Genomic DNA, 20,121 nt, shown 5'->3' with positions numbered 1-20,121 from the left:
ATGGCACCCATCAAAACCCACCACTTGTCTACATCCTTCCACAAATCCCTTTTTAAGTGCTCCAAAACATACATAAATCCTCTTGAAAATAGGATTCTCACCTTGCAATTCAGTTTTCACAATAACAGTACTTCCAGGGTTATTGCTCTTTAACTCTTCACAATAATCCCACAACTTACCATATTGCTCTTCAATACTGCCTTGAATTCTCTTTTTTGCAAAACTCTTGGCTTTATAAACTTGAGCCTCAGTTACATCTATGGCATAATGTTTCCTTATTAACTTCATGAAATCTGTCACTTTCATTTTGGGATTATCTCTTAACTCCTCATCAAACCTCTTAGACAGCCATGATGAAGTGGCATACTTGGTTCTTTGCCTCCTTCCACATGTATGCCTTGGAACATATGTCTTAATCCTTGTACTTGGACCTTTCCCCACATGAGAAGCATATAGCATCCAAGGACATGGAACCTTTTGTTTTTTATCTCCTTCACATTTGAGCCTCACCCTATTCGAATCATTCCTCACCCCCTTCAATGGCCTTGCACATGAAACTGCATAATACCTTATTGCTTCCCTACACTGCTCCATGTTGGTAAATTCCATTCCCAAATGAAATGTTGGCTTCAGCAAATCAGATTCTCTTCTAAACTGCTTAAATCTAGGAGCTTTTCTTCTGCGATTACGGTTTTTCACACCTTCACCCTCATCAGATTCTTCATCAAGACTTACAAGATCGTCGGTATTGTAGTCTTCACTGTCAACCTCACCAGGTTCTTCATTGTATTCATCATTTTCTTCATCAACTACATGTTTATCAAACAAGTTATCATCCTCTTCCAAGACTCTCTTCAACCCTTCTTCATCTGACTGCTCGAACTCAGAGTCAATCAACTCAATGTCTGTCTCACTGTCATCATCTTCAGCCTCTTCTACACTATCATCATCTTCAGCCTCTTCTACACTATCATCATCTTCAGCCTCATCATCTTCACTGTCATCTGCCTCATTATCTCCCTCCTTATGTACCTCATCATAACCATCATCATCTAAATCAACATCCACTTCTACAAACTGGTTCCCCAACTCACCAACATCAGTTTCAGTTTCAACTTCTACTTCCAACCCCAATTGTGGAGTAGATGCAGATGCCTGGCTCTCTGGGAAATGCGGTTGATTCTTATATGAGAGATATAAAGGTTGAACTCTAGAAGTAGGTGTATACTCCACAAACTCAACTACATGGGCATCTACTTCAATTGGAACAAACCCCCTTCTTTTGTTCCAGTAGTGGTACTGTATTTTTTTATGGTCATATCCTAGAGAGATAGCAACATCAAACAGGTCAAGCATTGACAGGTGGTTAGCATTACAGTTGTCTGCCCAAGTAACCTTACCCCGAACATACTTCCCCTCTGAAATATAACCTCCATGGTGAATTTCTAGGGAGAACAAATCTGGATCACCTAAAAAAAACAGAAAATTATATATAAAACCACTATTTTACCACACCAACTTTTCTTTACTGCCCAACTACCATTCTAAACTTCAAATCCACTCAGGTCCACCGATAATTATGCAGACAAAACAACACAAATGCTTTGGGACCACAAGTGTTTCATATTCAAAACAGCATATCAGACAACACCACAAAATGTGCAAACAACCGACACCAAGGACCACACAAGCTTAAACAATTTCAAATTGGGAAAATCGATTACTTACTGTACTTGGGAGGAGGCCCTCTGTTCCGCACCTGCAAAGGCAACATATCCAGACTCATGCTGCGTCGAATCAACAGAGCCAAAAGAACCTTTATGAAAAAGCTTTCAGATTCCCTCGATTCCAACCTTAGATTTCTATTGTTTTCCCTCCCAAATTCCGGTCCCTTTTTAACCCTACCCTACCAATGGAGCTTGAAGATTGGGCCATAAGTGTGGGCCAGGCCGGCGATGTAGGAGTTTAGTTCTGGGTCGAGAGAGAGAAGGTTACAGAGTAAGGGCATGCCCAATGGGCCTGGGGGCAAAGATGGGATTTTGTTGCGGGACTTTTTCATGCACACCAGATGGTTGCGAAAATGGCTGAGAAAGTGTAGAGAAGAAGCCAACTCTCATCATTTGTGGTACTAGTTTTGAACGAATTCATGGTAAGCTTCAAATTGGGATTTGAGTTTTGTGTGAAGAAATAAAGGGAGAAAGGGAAGGACTCAGTGTGTTGCTACCAATGCGGTGGTTTTAATTTAGACCACATGTAATCAACTAACTTTTGATTTAATTATAATTTTTAGATTAATGTATATGAATGTATCATCCAAATTCAAAGTAAAAGAATATCACATATGTCTGAAGAAATCAAGAATGAGTGCAACAAGATCTCACTTGTGAAATGAGATGAACCACCACATAACACAAATTTATTTCAGTTTCCATACATTCTCCATTTATTTTTCTTACAACTATATGCACACACACGTACGTTTATGGAGACACGAACACTCTAACTAATCTAAGGGTAGAGCTCCAATGTAGACAACCTGGGTGTGGGAATGACAACTAATTGATTCAGTTTCCTTGTCACAACCCCAAATGACTCTAAAAAGTCAGGCTTTGCTCCATGGGGTAACCTCCACTCAAACAAATGCAAGAATGAAGCCAGCACATGGATAAGCATCCTCTCTCCCAAGGGCATCCCTACACATCTTCTTCTGCCAGACCCAAATGGAAGAAATTCAGGCCTACTGCCCTTGTAATTAAACTTGCTTGGGTCGTTTATGAACCTCTGGGGCCTAAATTCCAAGGGACTCTCCCACACACTTGAGTCTCTATGATTGGCCCAGATGTTTAGAAAAACACTTGAACCTTTTGGTATTGTGTAGCCTCCAAGGGTGGTAGATGGAGTTACGCGATGTGGCACTAGCAGGGGCAGTGCAGGGTGCAATCTGAATGTCTCCTTGATGACAGCGTCTAAGTAATGTAATTTGGGCAAATGAAACTCTTCCACCAAGTTGTTCAACCCCACAATTTCTGTTAATTCTTCTTGAACTTTTCTCATTTCTTCTGGATTTTGCATCAGCTCAGTCATCACCCATTCCATCATTGTTGTGGTGGTGTCACTTCCACCCGTCAATAAGTCCTATTAAACAATTCAAAACAACTTAGTAATCAAAGAGGAGAATTCGAATTTAAAACTTTTTTTAATTTTAGTAATGAGAAGTACACAATTAGACGACAAGCTTGTTAGTCACACCCTAATAAACTGAATATATATGATTCATGAATGTCAAAACATTTATTCTAATACCACATTTTTCTTGAAAGTGAATAATATGAAGAAAAAAAAGGTTTAGCTATTCCTTCAAAGATTATTCCCAAAAAAAATCTCTTGAATTTGATATCATTTGACCACTCAATTGATAGTTGTAGTTTTAGTGTTTCCTTGAACCATTGGAATCAACTATTTTGTTGATCACGAGTCGCATGGTTTCCAATTTTACTAATTTCTTACAAGGATAATCTTTGAATGAATGATTCGGACCTGAAAGCATAAATGAGATATGGATCTTGTCTCTACCCCAAAAACAAAAAAAACAAAAAAAGGAAATGGATATTGTAGGTACCATGAGCAAGGCCTTGATTTCTTGCATTGTGAGTGTTGCACTATCCTTATTATGCAGCTCCAAAAGGAACTCCAACAAGTCCTTCCTTCCTTTTTTTTTTTTTTGTAGCCCCTCATTTTTGGATGGAGGCATACTCATCTGGATTTCAATGGCAGAACTGATGATCTTGTCAGTGACAGAAATAGCCTTTTGTTGTCGCCTCCTAATCCCTTGTATATCAAACCTGGCAAGCATAGGAAAAAAGTCTGAAACGTTTGGTTTAACAAGCAACCCTATGATTTCTTTCACCACCTTCCTCCACTCAACCCCAACATCAGTTGCTCCCTTCTCTTCCTGCTGCGTTCCGCTCCATACCAAGCTCTTGAGTGTGTTGATGCTGGTAAAAAATGCCACGTCCCCGAAATCAATTGGGGTGCCAACTTTTCCATAAATATGGCTGATAGACCTGTCCACCTCTTCTTTCCTCAAAGCATAGCAAGCATCAACGTTGGCATTACTGAGCGTGTGGTTCATGACCACCTTGCGCAACTTCCTCCAATCCGGTCCATATGGTGCAAACGCTATGTCGGTCCCACCGTATGATGCAATCTGTGCAGCAACGGTGGCGTCGCGGTTGGAAAATATAGTTTCGTGGTCATGAAGCACTTGTTTCACAAGAGTTGGTGATGAGATCACAAAGTATAGTTTGGTACCTAGCTTGAGTTTGTAAAGAGGGCCGTAGGTTTTTGCCAAGTTTGTTAAGTCGTGGTGAAGGTCGGTACCTAAAAAGGGAAGGTACCCTAGCAGAGGCAGGCCACGAGGGCCTGGTGGCAATGGGGTTGTTGATTTCCTTGACTTTTTCCAAATCAACAGGTACCAGAAAAGAGTAAACAGTAGGGCTAAAGGGGTCACAAATTTTGCTTCATCAACATCCCACCATGGTGACCACATTAGCTTCAACATTTTAATTGGGCTTATTGTAAATGAAAGGTTACCAAAACTTATATATAGAGTTTTTTTTTTTTTTTTTGTTGGAACTCCACCAGATAAAATAATAGATAATTTTTTAGATAAGTGCTATATATTTTTCCAGAAAAAATGTGGACCTTGAAACCCACCGAAAAAAATATCCAGAAGAAAATTCAAGGAATTTGAAGCAAAAAACCAAAGGCATAAGTGCTATATATTTTGCCAGAAAAAATGTCGACCTTGAACCCACCGAACAAAATATCCAGAAGAAAATTCAAGGAATTTGAAGCAGAAAACAAAAGGCATAAGTGCTTTATTTTTCCCGAAAATGTCGACCTTGAACCCACCGAACAAAATATCCAGAAGAAAATTCAAGGAATTTGAAGCAAAAAACCAAAGGCATTTTCTAAAAATGGTTGTAGTTGAGATATGGAATTCCGAGGAAAGATGAAACATAGTCACAAGTACCAAATAGTTTTTGTCCATTTTCTAAAAATAAGCTGGTTATGAAAGAAAAAGTCTTTGGTTTAGGGAGAAGGAAGAGTCTTGATTCTTTTTGAACTCCAGAGAGGTCCTCAGCCCTGCCCATGTAAATCTGTTTCTTTGGAGTGAGGCCACATCTACGATTGGCACGTGCCTGTCACATGATTATTATTTGGTTTCTGTGGAAGCTCAGAGGCCTTGAGGTTTTCCATTACCAATGCAATACATATGACTTTCGATTCGAGAGAGAGGCCCTTCTTAGGGAAAATTGCTAGTATGAGTGTTAGCTTGACATAACGTATTGGACATAATGATTGTCTAAACTCTGGTTCCCAAGAAGTTTTAGGTTCAAAGCCTCCAATAGTCTAACACTAACAACATTTTTTTGTACTAATTTTGGAAGAAATAGCGGAGAAGGGAAGGACTATGTGTAGTGGATATCGATTGTACAATTAACTCAATGGGGGGCTACAATGAAGTTGTAATTTTTTGTTTCTATTGAAGTGGTGGTTTGAAAAGTACTGGTTTCAATCACAGACAACAAAGTCTTTGTCTGTAATGGGGCCTCTCAGCTCCCAAACAATGCATCATAAAATTCATCTTCAGAAAGATACACAACAAATATCCCATATGAGTGCACGATCAGATAACCTAGGAGTTGGGATAGCAACCAAAGGCATCTTCTTTTTCAGTGGAAAGTTGACAGGTAGGTAGGTAGTGACGACGAGAGACCAATAAGTTAACTGACCAAAATAGATAAAGAGATCAAATAAAAGAGGTCTATAATCATTCTAATTGTGTCAATTTTGGCACAACTGCACTTGGACCATTGCTTCATATATATAATTATTTATTTGTTTATTGGCATATTATTTTCCACAATCTTTGTAATGGGGCCTCAACTCCCAAATAATGCAACATAAATTCATCCTGATTTTACCATGTTCTGAAAGACACATACAAACAACAATTATCCCAAGAAATCTTTGTGGGTGAAAAAGAAGTTGGCTACTCATAGAGTGCTGGATCAGATAACCTAGGAGTTGGAATAGCAACCAAAGGCAGCTTCTTTTTCAGCACAATTCCAAACTTCTCTGAAAGATCCAGCTTCTGTCCTTGTGGCATTTTCCAGTCAAAAGAGTGCACAAGTGTAGCAAGTGAATGCATCACCATCCTCTCAGCCATTGCAATCCCTGCACATATTCTTCTGCCAGATCCAAATGGGAAATAGTTTTAGTCATTTCCACTATAGTCCCATTTGCTGTTCAAGAACCTTTCTGGATCAAACTCCAATGGATTTTCCCAAATGGAAGGGTCCCGGTGTATTGCCCACATACGCGTTGAAGAAAATGCTTTAATTGTTATTAAATAACTTGAATATGTGCGATCAAGTAAAGTAGATGAGACACAACATTTAACGAGGTTCGATCTTGCCTACGTTCTCGGAGAGCATCAACAGTAACTTTTCCACTATGTAAAATAATAGGGCTACAACTTTAGTGTTTACAATATATGTGGCTCATTGATTTTTCTCTCTTTGGAGAATTTCTCTCTGCTCTCTTTTCTCTCTACTCACTCACCCTCTTTTTTCCTTCTCTTCTTTCTCTCTGAGCTCTCTCTCTTCCTTCTCTGCCTGACTCTTTTTCTTCTCTCAGTTGGAGGGTGTCCATGCAAAGGCACAATAATGCCATATTTATAGGCTAAGGAAATAATGCACGTGAGTGAGCATGTGATAAGTGTTGTGAAATTTATTGCAAGCACACAATTTGCACAAGTAATACAGTGATGAGTGAAGTGTCGTTCCCACGAAGAGTGATTTAATTTACTAATTACCAATTGTGATTAACCCAAGACTTTATTTGAACAATTGATGATGAGATTCGATTGATTAATTAACTAAAACAATGAATAAAAGCAAGCGTAGAAAAATAAAGTAGTGAGATTCAAGTTATGAGAGCACTAGAGCTTCCGATTACACCATAGCCAATTCTACCCAATTCCCTTAGCATGTTAATTCTAATTATTCTCCATGTTGACAGTTGATTTTCCCTACTTTATTTGATACTCCATCCCTGTTTATATCAAAAGTATTCTTATTACCAACCCACTTTATCCCTAGTAATGGAATTAAGATAATAAGAACCCATTAAATTCCTTGAAAAACCTACAAAACAACCACATAAGTCATGACAAACATCCCTGTCTAATCATGTAACTCATGGCATCTATTACAAGAAGCAACCCCAAATTGGATATTCCTATCGTCAATTTAGCATCAAAACAATTAAATGTTGGCCAAACATTCAAAGCATTAAGCATGGTAATAGATACTCAACATGGAAAAATACTTGGAATTAACATTGACTAAAGTAATTGAGTATTCATGGCTAGGCTACATCGTAGCCCTAGCAAGAAGAAATTAGTTCATGAAAATTTTAATAAAAACCATGATAAATAGTATCATAGGAAAGAAGAAACCAATTGAAGATTTGATCTCTACACGACAGCAACTCTAGCTCTAGGTTGTCTTCTTTATCTCTCTAAAACTCTCTCTCTCCTTTGAGTGTTTCGGCTATGAGTATGAATGTGTAGAAATTTTAGGGTAGATGATGGAGGATGGATGATGGGTAATTGGATTCTTTGAACAATGATCTAAATTCCCTATTTATAAAACTCCTAGAAATCCTAACTAAGGTATACTTACAATTGTTATAAAAATAGAATTCTTTCTAATATAAGGACTTCTTTATTTCTCCTTGTTTGACTTGATAAGACTTGAACCATCTTGAACTAGGAAATTTGATAACATTCCTTGCAACAAAGGAATTACTTGGCTTCTTTTTAATTAATCTCCAATCTTCATCTTCTTGCCCTTTTTAGCACACTTTCTCCTATTTCACAATTCCTACACAAATCTCATAAAACTAATTAAAACAACCAATTTGATCCAAGAAAATTAACAAATAAATAAGCAAAGGAGGCATAAAATATATATAAAATATAGACTTATCAATAAGCTTCTAAACAACTTTGCTTAATTTCTTTGTGGCCCCATAAAGGTGGTCTCCACTAATAACTTTACAACATTAATAAGATTTTTCCTGATTATTCTATTAATTAACCCAACAAACTTTCCACTTTTATATTAATGCCAATTAAACAAATAACAACCCAAATAATTAACTACAGCAGAACAGTCATTACTTAAATAAATAAAAACCTAACAGTCTTCCACTTCTCATGAAACTGTGATAAATAAAGCAAAGCAATCACCAAAGGGGAAAATAAAAGTGGAAAATATTTGACCAAAAATAATAATAATAAGTGTGGAAATTTTTGAATAAGTAGATAATGTGATAAAATTTGTAAGAAATGTGAAATGAAATAAGTGAACATTTTTGAAGAAATTTGGAAGTAGTTATAGACATATTTTAGGTGTTTTTGAAAAATAATAATAATAATTTAAGCCCACAATTGTTATTTTGAAAAATTGATGCACTTTCAAAAACCAAATTTTTTTAATTAAAAAAAAAGGAATTTATATACATTTAAAACGTTAAAGGAGAAGAAAAAAAAATGACAGTTAGTTGACGTGAAAGCCTTGAATAGCAACCATTGGATCGCAGTTGCACAAGCTGATGATTCTCAGATTACGCCCACGGTTGATTCTTTTTCTTTTTAGGCAGTATATACGCTGGATCCACACAAAAAATTTGGTCCGGACTACAGCTAGCCACATGTGGTTTGGGAGGAGGGGTAAGGGATGTAACCCTCAAAATTTGGCCGAAGTGTTTTTTAGCCTATGGCCCACTAGATATGGCCTAACTTAAAACATACATTGATTGATGGAGGTGTACAAAATATTGGGGACCAGGGCCACCTTGTGAAAGTGACTCTGGGGTCTGCCCCTAATCATGTTTGTCTATTTATTTCAACAATATTAGATGTCTTAAGATTGGTCTAATTTTTCTTTCAATGACCGATCAATGAAAACTTAAAAAAGAAATAAACATGGGTTTTCAAGTGAAGTTAAATGAAGTCGTACCATAAGCAAAGCTTTGAGATGGGTGATGGTGAAAGGGGTCTTGGAATCTCCTCCCTCGTCTTTCAACTTCAACAAAAACGTCAAAAAATCCTTACTCTCCTTCGGGCCATCCTTGTCATTCCTCATCTGTTTATCTATTATCTTCTCAAATATCCCATCAAACCTCCAGGCCAACCTGCCCATCTGCTTCTCCACGCCCTGCAAATTGAACCAGGCCAAACCGGGATAAAAGTTCGAAACATTCGGCTTCCCCAGAAGCTCCGTTATCTCCGACACCACCTCTCGGAACTCAGCCCCAAGCCCCGCCCTCTCGTCGCCCTTCACCGTCCCACCCCACAACATGTTCATGATAACATTCATCACATTTAAGAACATCTGCTAGCCGACATTGACAGGCGACCCCACCCGACTGTAAAAGTACCCGACAATTTCCTGGACTTGCTTTCGTCAAAGTTCGTACACCAAGTCTAGAGTCGTCTTGCTGAGCATCTTGAGCACGCAGACTTTTCTCGGCATCCTAAAAATTGATTTAGGATCGGACTATTTATAGGTTATCTTTGATTTCCTATTTTCTTAAATATACTTGTGAAAGAAAGATTTGATTGGCTGTTTCTTTTAAATTTTTTTATTAATTATGTTGGTGGGATCCATGAGTAACTTAGCCATTTTGCTAAGGAAATAACCTTTTAGTTGGAGGGGGAAACGTAAAATTCCTTATTCTCTTTATTGTGAGGGGCCACTTAGCCATTTTGCTAAGGAAATAACCTTTTATCCTAAGTTGTCCAATGCAAAGCCCAATATATATAGTATTTTAGAATTTTGGGAGGGGCAAGGCCCTTGCAGACCTAAGCACACATTCATCATTGGGGATGAGAGATTAATGATAAGGTCATAATTTCACACATTTGCATGCCTTCTTTGCTTAGTAATTTTGTTTAGCTTCTCTTTATTTTGAGTCTCTTACCTATGCTTGTGTGTTTTGTAGGTTAAGACAGCAAGGGGATGACATTTGATACAATTTATGCATGTTAAGGGCTGAGTGGCACAAGAGGAATATGAGCTTAAAGACAAAACCAATTTGAGCCACACTCCTTGTGAGTCCAGTTTCGTAGGTCATCTTGCAGGCCTCATTTCAGCAACTTACACAAGTCAGATGAGGAGACATCCTTGATAGAAGTTGTTCCAGTGGGTGCCTATTATAACATATCCAAATTTCAGCCCAATTGGATACATATGGAGCCCTCAGTACGTCAATGACTGAACCAAGTTCACAAAAATGTCATGTTGGCCGCCATCATATTTAATGTGGCTACATCCCTAGAGCCATGTGCTACACATGGGCAGCCACACATGGGAGTTAAATCAGCTCAGTAACTCAGAAGGATGAAAAAAAGTCAAACTTTCCATAAATGAACCATACCAAAGCATGTATTTGGCAACTAGAGCAGTTGGCAAGTATGGGCAGCTGGAGCAGTTGGCATGTATGGGCAGCTGGAGCAATTGGGAGCAGCTAAGAGAGGTGTGCTTCACCAGCCAAAGGGGAGGACGAATTTGCACTCTATAAATAGAGAGCTGCACACTCATTCAAGAGAGAGCAGACACACACATTCACTTCATCCATTACTCTCATACACACATTCAGATTCACCACAAAGAGAGAAGGGAGCTTGGAGCTGTCCTGAGAATTTCCTTGCTTTTATTATCAAGTTGTTAATCTCAAGTTTATTATGTGCTTGATGTATGTTTTCTTAGAGTAGCTAACTAGGATTTTATGCATCTAGCACAGGTTGGGAAGGGGTTTAGATTCACCAATTCTACTCTCCTTTTACAAGCAACACATGAATGGCCTAAGAATCATTCAAGGGGTTAATAACCATAGGTTGACTAGGACAGATACTATGTTCTAGAACTTATGTGACTATCATATTTTCAAGGAGCTTAATGACTCTTGTATGCTTTATTCTAAGTACATACCATGCTTATATTGCATATTAGAGATCACGTGTTGTATAGATACCATGCATAATCACATGCCTTAGGAGAATTATGCATCCTGCACCTAGATACCATTGGCTTGTATACGATAATCTATTGTTGATGAAGCTAGAGTCAATTTCCATGCATTCATAACTTGGATAAGAAAACTAGTGGTGGATTCCAAGGCTATAACACCTCTCAATCATTGTTTCGCAACTTGTTGATTGCTGCCAGTATTTACTTTCGAGCACTTTCATTTCACTTTCTTCTTTTCATTTCAACAACAAAACCCCTCATTTCGAGTGCGTGTGTGGTGCTAGGATTCTGTCCTAGACCTTGAGTAATTAGCAAGAGGCATTGTTGAATTCGACCTTGCATTTAGCTAGTTAGTCAGTTTCTTTGTTCTATGTTTTTCTAGCATTCTAAGTAATTTTGGAAGGGACAAGGCCCTTGCAGGCCTAAGCACACATCTGCCATTGGGGATGAGAGATTGTCTTTAAATACTATGCTCAGACTTCTCAAGTCAGTTGTTGAGAATTGAAATTGAACACAAAGAGAGCGTTCTCTTCTGTTCTTATAATCTGAGTATTCTTAGCATCAACAAGTTTGAGTATTTTTTTCTTGTCTTTTGTGCCTAATTCCGGGGTATACGAAGCTTGATGGTTGTTGGTTCATGTTTCCCAACACCCTGGCTCAATCACAGTTGCATCACATGTGCTCATTTATCATCGGGATCCATAATTCTTTGGTATGTGTAGAAGCTCATAGGCCTTGAGGTTTTCCATTACCAATGCTATACATGAATTTTCGAGAGAGGAAATAACATTTGAATTAGTTCTCGATGTTGGAGCATCTCCAACCGATATGTCAAAAATGCCACATAAATATTTAACGGCTAGAAATTACATCGCACATCACTCCAACCGAATTGTCAAAGCTGATGTGGAATGAAGGCTGGAGGTTCAGCCTTTACTTTTGACATTTTAAAAGTAAGATATGAAATGAATATTTTATTATTTTTTAAAGACAACTGGCTGTTACTTTCATTTTTTATTTTCCTTTTTTATTTTTTTTTCTTCTTTATCTTAAATGATTTGACTATTACAATAATTATTTATTTGACATTTCGAGTGGAGTGTAAAACTGTATAAATGTCACATCAGCCATCAAATTTAAATTTGATATTTGGTATTTGACATCTCCCTTGGAGATACTCTTAGACGGTCAAGTTGCTAATCTAAATTATTGATCAAGTTCAAATTGTTAGCTTGATATAAACCGTAGTTTAATTAAAAGCATAGGTTGGTCAATGTGGTTTTCTGAATATTTCTTCTTGAAAAGAAGATGGACTAAAGATGAAATTACATTGAAGGTATCTGTAAATGTGGTTATCCGCATATGTTTGACACAGTCTTCTTCTTTGTCATTTTATAACTCATGGTGTTTCCCACTACAGTCAGGTGTTCAACAACTAGAGGATTTCCTCATGCCTTTTTGGTTGGCTCTCTTTGTAGAAGGAACGCGATTTACGCAGGCAAAGCTAATGGTAGCTCAAGAGTTTGCCTCTTCAAGAGGGTGCCTATTCCTAGGAATGTCTTGCTTCCACGTAAAAAGGTAATGGTCTATTTACAATTTTTTTCATACCATTTTTCCTTCTTTTTAAGTCAAATAGGTGTCTGCTGTATCCTATTTGAATTTTTTTAAACTAGACGTTCCTTGTACATTGCCATTATGTCCTTTTTCCCATAATTTCATAATGTGACTCATCAACATAATTTCCACAGTTTTGTGTTTCCCCTTTATTTTAACATTGTAATACTTCTTTCATACTTTCAGGGTTTTGTTTCATCAGTAAGCCAGATGCGCTTATTTGTTCCAGCAATTTATGATTCTACAGTATCTGTTCCCAACAATCAGCCACCGCCTACGTTGTTGAGAATATTTCAGGGCAATCTTCTGTGGTAGGACAACAAAACTCTTTCTGCATATGCTGATAAAGTTACTTGTTATTAGATAACTAACTTTATTTTTTTAGTGCATCATTTGTTTCTTGTAGGGAACATTACACATTCTTACTTGTCATTGATCAGTTTTTAGCTGCATATCTCAATTGGTGTGGTACATTGGAATTGCTTGATTGTTTTTCTCTTAAATAAATAGTGAACTGTTTTACTTAGGAACCTTTAAATCATCTTGCATGGAATCAACAAGGTTTCTTAGATATGGTTTGTATTTCTTTACTACTTTTATTTTACTAATGTCCTATTAATGAGGTAATCTGTTTGTAAAAGTAGTGCAAATTTTTTAGATAGCATTTAAGTCAGAAAGTTTGAATCCAAGAATAAAATAGTGGAGACCTTAGAAAATGTTATCAAGCCTCGGTTCAGGGATATATTTACTGGCTGGTTTAGCAATAAACAAGCGTCTTTTCAATGCACTCAACCTAATATACCAACCGTGCACTTACATGACATGTGGAAATGGATCTTTAGCATATAACTATCATATCTTTCCTATATCTTCTCAAAAACATAATAATCTGGTTCTACACAGAAACAACTTCACTGATTGCAATGTGGTAAGCTTCAATATAATCTTCTTTTTTTTTTATAGAAAAGTTGATATAGATCCAAATTCCTATTGAGGAGTTGGGTTTAATCCTCATATTTGGTGACTTTGATCCAAGTCCTTTGACTTTTGTACCACATAGAATTACTTTCCTTTTTAATATTTTTTCATGTAATATTTTATTATTTTATTTTTAAAATCATTTTTCGTTCCAATGTTGCCCCTTATGATTTGAATCGGCTAATAATCATTTGTCATATTGCCTATTGCCTATTGCATAGGTATATATCATAGGACCCGCCCTGAAATTTTCTCGAAAACCGCAGCAGACCCCATCTTTGTTACCAACATCACCCCGATGTCGAGCCCACTTACTAAAAACTCAAGACTCTCTACCAAAAATTTTGGCAGAGTCTCCCCTGTAAATTGAACAAACCCAACAAAATTCAACCTGCATAAAAATACATAATATAATCCCAACCAGCATCATGTTTTCAAGCGAATAAACAGTTTACAACAAAGGCCTTCGGCTTCACAAATCAAACCCTAACAGGGGGCGATAACAGAGCATGTCTAAGAAATTCAATTACAACAAAAAAAACAGAGTTAAAAGGAAATAACATGAAGAAAGAGTCATACGAAGGCTCAAGGCTCGGAAGCACACGATCCGGCTCTGCTGCGGAGCTCAGTCAACTACTGGCTGGGGGGCGCAAAACTGAAAATTGTGAGTGGACAAAAATAAAAATTCAGTTCAATGTAAACCAACGTAATATAACCCTACCGTTTAGAAAACCATGCAAGAAATCCAAATGCATCCCAAAACCATCATAATCAAGCATATATATATATATATATATCAAATCAAAATCAAATATCGGATGCCAAGTCCGAAATTCATAAAGAAAACTTTACAAACCCACCATCCAAATCTTACAATCCCACAACTAAACTCTCGAAAGCGTACCTATTAGCACGACCGGCAAGGAAGTATCCTCACCGAGAAACAAGAATGAATGAATAGCTATATATAATTATATAATATAAGATATATATATATATATATAATATAATATAACCACATCTAGTTGTACCGGGGAAACAATCCAAAATTGGGATTGTTTGACTAGTCACTATGGCAGAGTCCCAGTAAACAAATTCCTCAATTCACCATGTGATTAGGGAACGAGCCGTCCAACTGAGGGACCAACTCTCAGCCAGCACGTACCATCAATAGCCTCAAAACCCGTACGTCTGTGACCAGTCCTACGCGCGCAGACTACCCAATCAAGGGTCTACAGCAACATCCCATCAAGGATGCCTTGGGTTCCGACAATTGCAAGTATCTCAAGTTTCCGTATCCAAGTTCGAAATCTGGGGAGGTACATAGGGTAGTGCTTATAGCACTCCGAACTGACATTCTATACTCATCACTTTCCACAATCTCATCTCAGCAACCCAAGTACCCCACACATAGCCAAACATATATAGAAATTCTCAAAATCCATATATACATACTCAAGATACTCAAATATGCCAAACCCAAAAATACATTTCCAATGCATCATAAAAATAATCACGTTCAACAATTGAATAATTAATGTATCCAATATACCATTTAAAACATCATGCATAATATTTCCCATCATAAAATCATGTATAAGATTTGAAAACAAATGTCCACTCACAGATAGTCCCACACTGCTTGACCCTGAGAGGGTTCCGCCTGCTGTGTATGCGTAGTCGAAGTACCTATTTCAGAATACGTGTACGAGATACGAAGCGTTTCCAACGAGAACTTTGAATTAAATAACCTAATTTCCCAGGTTTCTAGTAAGTGTACTAGGAATGAGACGTTCTAAAGTCCAACTACCCAATTCGGACAATGGAATAGCTTCAGGAGACACTCGGTCAACCGGCGGTCAAACTTTCCAATACGGGTCAACCGGGCCTACGGGACCCAAGACCTCCGTTTCACAATCCAAAAGCTCCTTAAGGTTTCACAAGGTCTAAGATACCCGTCTCGCAAGTTTGGAAACGGACAGTTAGATCGTTTACGATCACACGATCGGACGGTTATCGTAAAACGTAAAATTTAAGTTATTGAATCGGAACATTCGGGGCTCCGATTCACAACCCACGAATTCCTACACGATCCTAGAAGTGTCTAGATTAACATATATTTTAATGGAGTTGATCCAACGGTCCGAACATATCGAACCCGGATAACTCCTAATATGTGAAATTCATTCGGGGTTCAAACGTCAACCAAATTGGAATCCGAGCACACCTACGCGCTCGTGACATCAAGGGGATCGCATCGGGACAAAAATGCCCCTCTGCTACAATGCCCACAAGCCGCCACACGTTCCTGCAGCTCGTGGGTGTCCAAAGCGATAAAGCTTCGCCGGAAAATCTCAACATCATAGCTCAAGACTCCTACCCTAGGTATAACACCCTATTTGGAGTCAGGGTGTTACAATATATATGTTGTTTCATATTTTCGACAATGTGTAATAGTATTTATGTACCTTTTTTTTATAGGTAATATACAATTTTATTTTGTCTATTTCTATATCTGACTTATAGGCAATCTTCTAATTTATGTTCCTAACTTATAGGTGACATGATTTATCACCAAGTATTTTTCATTGCTAATAATAACACTATTTACCTGTATGTCAAACACATAATTTAATGTGGGTGCTTGTCTGATTGATTAGTATAATATGTGGGTTTTACTTTTTATTGATTAGGAATACTATCAAGGAAAAAATTCAAAATTTAAATTATGGAATTCAATTACAAGGAAATAATGCATTAAATTTAGATTTTCAAAGTGTTTTCCTTATTTATCTCAAAGGGTAAAATCGACACAACAAAAAAGTAATAAATGTCAAAGGACCTACATATAAAACCAAAAACGTGAGGACTAAACCCAATGACAACTAATCATTTTGGACCTAGATCTAAGAAACCCTTTTTTTTTCCCTTCTCTTTTCTAAAGCTTCAATCAGTTTTTCTTTGACTTTTGCATTTTAGCTCCTCAGTATGAATACAAAAGCAATTGCATACATTATTATATATAGCCTCTGCTGGTGCAAGTTTGGTAGAACAACAATCCAGCTTGTATATTGCTACTTTATAAGCATAATTTGTCAATTTATGTTTTGATTGTTCTTTTATCTAAGATAGATAATTTATCAGTTTGGGTAGTTTCTTGGAAGTTGCAAATTTAAGGTTCTCTTTCAATTTATTGAGCATTGTTCTTTATGTGGTAAACTGAAATTGGTTTCCTTATTTCAGAGACTCATGTCCGTCCAAATAGAGATAGACGGAAGGGCACGTACACCCAAATGGAATTGGATGAGGTGCAAGAAGAATTGGCAACTCATGTCCTATAATGGATTTTTGATTGAATTAAACATTCCTCCTTCATTTTACATGTCTTTCTAGCTAATATTTTGCTTATATATGGACAAGTATGGATAATTTGTGGTGTGGGGCTGGAAAAATTGTGATTTAGGTGTGACAAGTACGGATCATTCAAGTGTTTTGCTTATATATATAGACAAGTATGGATATATTAAATTACTGTTTATATACATGTTTTTTTATGAGCAATGGCAGCACAATATGATTTGGAAATGATGCATTTTTGATATTCTAAGACAATAACCAAATAAAGTGTGACATGAAACATGCAAAATGCCTACACTTTCCTTACATAAGTGATGCCTATTTTTATAACAACTTTAGTTTTCCAGAAATAAGTGGAGTTGAAAGATAAAAACAACCACCATATATCAATGATCACTAATGCCTAAAATTAGAAGTAGCATCAGCATTTATATAACCACCATCGCTATTGGAGGCTTTTCATGTCGGCAAAATAGAAAAAGCGATGACGTATAACATAATTCGCAACAGCACTATTTGTTTCTGCGATGTTGTAATTGATAATACGCATCAATATAGGAGATACCACTTATGCTGTAATACCTCTTTAGCCTCCTCCCTTTTGAAACCACTGATGTTGTTTTAGGTTTAGACATCAGAGGTCAACCTTTTTTTGGCACACGGAAATAATGCACGCATCGAAATTTACCAAATATCCGATGTTGTAAGTATAAAAAGGCCACGGATAATATCTGTTGCCTATTACATAGTAATAGGCAACAAGCTTGAATACCACGGTATTTATGGGTAATAGGCAACAGATTTTATCCGTTGCTAAAGGCCTTTTTTGGCATAGTGTAACTACAACTTCAATCATCAAAAGCATTAACATCTAGAAGTATTGTAGGCTACTCATAGAGTGCTGGATCCGATAGCCTTGGAGTTGGGATGAGAATCAGAGGTATCTTCTTCTTCATCACAATCCCAAACTTCTCTGAAAGATCCAGCTCCTCCCCCTGTGGCAATTTCCAGTCAAAGGAATGCAAGAGTGTAGCAAGTGTATATACCACCATCCTCTCAGCCATTCCTGTCCCAACACATATTCTTCTGCCTGACCCAAATGGTAAATAGTTGAAGTCACGTCCACTATAGTCCCATTTGCCATGCAAGAACCTGTCTGGATCAAAATCCAATGGGTCTTCCCAGTTAGAAGGGTCCCTATGAATAGCCCATGCATTAACAAGAACCCTAGAACCCTTTGGAATGGTGTAACTGTAAGTTCTTCAAAGCCATAACATGTTTAACACTAACCTGAGTCTGACATGGTGCTGGTGCAGATTGGATGATGCTGGAACAGATTTGCAGCGCAAGGTATAGAAGTTCTTCTCCTGAGAATCCGATCCTTATAGCTATAACTCTGATGGGTGAATTTCTGTTTAGCTGTGTTGTGTATTTCGGATCTAGGAGGGAGCCTTCTATATATATGCATCTCTCTAAGTGTCCTGCCCATCAGGAAACACTTAGAGATATCCTTCATGCGATAGAACTAATCTATTCCAATCCTTGTAGAACTAGGAACCTTTAAGCCTTCATTATCCTTATTAAACACTGAGTTAAAGGCTACCTAATCGAGATAGGTTTGAGTTCCTGATAAACAATAAGTCTTTCAATCCTTTATAGATTAGAAGATCACTTCAGTAGGTTTAAGGCAATAAACCTTCTTACATTCTCCCACTTGATCTAATAATCAATTCAGACTTATTGCTCATCACTTGATGGCCATGTGGAACTCAAAATTCTCTTGTTCCTTTATCAAGCCACTGTCATTTTGAAAATTCATAGAGGACTATCGAAGTACACTGGATATATAACATCCAAGACTTTTATAATCACATATATGAACCTGCAAAACACATAAGGCATCCAACTAGATTGAAAATGAGAACCCTTTTGTTTTACTGTAAGTGTAATAAAACAAAACAGTTCTTTGCTCACCCTTTAAGACTACCAAGGTCTCCTTTAATGACTCATTCATAGATTCAAACTGCAAAACATAATGCTAGCATGATCACAGTTTGGCCTTTATTCTATTTGTCATCCAGAAGCAGTAAATGCAAAACATTATATAAAAACAATTCAAATAAGTCTACTTTAAACAGAATCTGACTAGATAGAACTAGTTAACAAAATCAAAATAAAACATGACTGCAAGAACTCTAGCTCCCACTGACTCCCACTGACTTTAGGTATCAAAACTGAATTGCAATCCCATGCTTGCCACATGNCTGTGAAAAACATGATTAGGCAGCCCTTTATTCAAGGGGTCTGCAATCATAAAATCTGTGCCAATGTGACTTAGAGCAGTCTCTCCATCTCTGATCTTTTCCTTCGCAGATAAGAACTTTAAATGCAAATGCCTCATTCCACTTGATCTCTTATTTCCTTGTGCAAAATACACTGCTGCAGTATTGTCATTCCATAACTGAATCGGTCTCTGTATTGAATCCACAATTTTCAGCATGGACATGAAATTTTTAAGCCACACTGCCATTGAAGTGGCTTCATAAACTGCCAAGAACTCTGCTTGCATGGTGGAGGTTGAAACATACTGCTGTTTCATGCTCTTCCATGCCACTGCAGCCCCTGCAAATAGAAAAACAACTCCTGATGTGCATTTCTTAGTATCCTGGCATCCTGCAAAGACTGCATCTGCATATCCTTCCAGCTGCAAATTTTCAACCTTTCTATAGACCAATTTGTACTCTTTAGTTCTTTGCAAATACCTTAATACTTTCTTTCCTGCAATCCAATGTGCTTGACCTGGATTAGACTGAAATCTGCCAAGAACACTTATGCAGAATGCTAAGTCTGGCCTAGTGCAGACTTGTGCATACATCAGGCTTCCTACCAATGATGCATAAGGTTTGTCCTTCATCTCCTGTCTCTCTTGCTCAGTTTTAGGAGATTGTTCACTGCTCAATTTATCCCCTTTTGAGAAAGGAACATCGCATCCTGTACAATTTCCCATGTTAAACCTTTTAAGCACTTTCTCAATATATGCCTTTTGGCATAAACCAATCATTTT

At 37.4% G+C, this 20,121-nt stretch overlaps 1 protein-coding gene and 1 pseudogene across 1 annotated transcript; both read right to left on the bottom strand.

The window, feature by feature from the left end:
• Window positions 1-2,508: 2,508 nt before the first annotated feature.
• Window positions 2,509-4,561, bottom strand: LOC117612855 (labd-13Z-ene-9,15,16-triol synthase, chloroplastic-like). Its single transcript, XM_034341491.1, has 2 exons — window positions 3,620-4,561; window positions 2,509-3,135 (listed from the first exon to the last, which is right to left on the bottom strand). The coding sequence occupies exons 1-2, from the start codon at window positions 4,559-4,561 to the stop codon at window positions 2,509-2,511; spliced, it is 1,569 nt and encodes a 522-aa protein (XP_034197382.1).
• A 1,497-nt stretch (window positions 4,562-6,058) lies between these two features.
• LOC117612854 lies at window positions 6,059-9,611 on the bottom strand (annotated as a pseudogene).
• Between the last annotated feature and the right edge of the window lie 10,510 nt (window positions 9,612-20,121).

This window comes from Prunus dulcis, unplaced genomic scaffold, assembly GCF_902201215.1.
Source record: "Prunus dulcis unplaced genomic scaffold, ALMONDv2, whole genome shotgun sequence".
Taxonomy (NCBI): domain Eukaryota; kingdom Viridiplantae; phylum Streptophyta; class Magnoliopsida; order Rosales; family Rosaceae; genus Prunus; species Prunus dulcis.
The sequence above is the reverse complement of the archived record's forward strand: the minus strand, read 5'-3'. Positions and strand labels throughout refer to the sequence as shown.

Excerpts from the sequence above, each read along its gene's own strand:
- LOC117612855 (XM_034341491.1), bottom strand. The coding sequence starts at position 4,561 with ATGTTGAAGCTAATGTGGTCACCATGGTGGGATGTTGATGAAGCAAAA. Across the intron at positions 3,136-3,619 it reads AAATCAAGGCCTTGCTCATG|GACTTATTGACGGGTGGAAG; the intron begins GTACCTACAATA and ends ATTGTTTAATAG.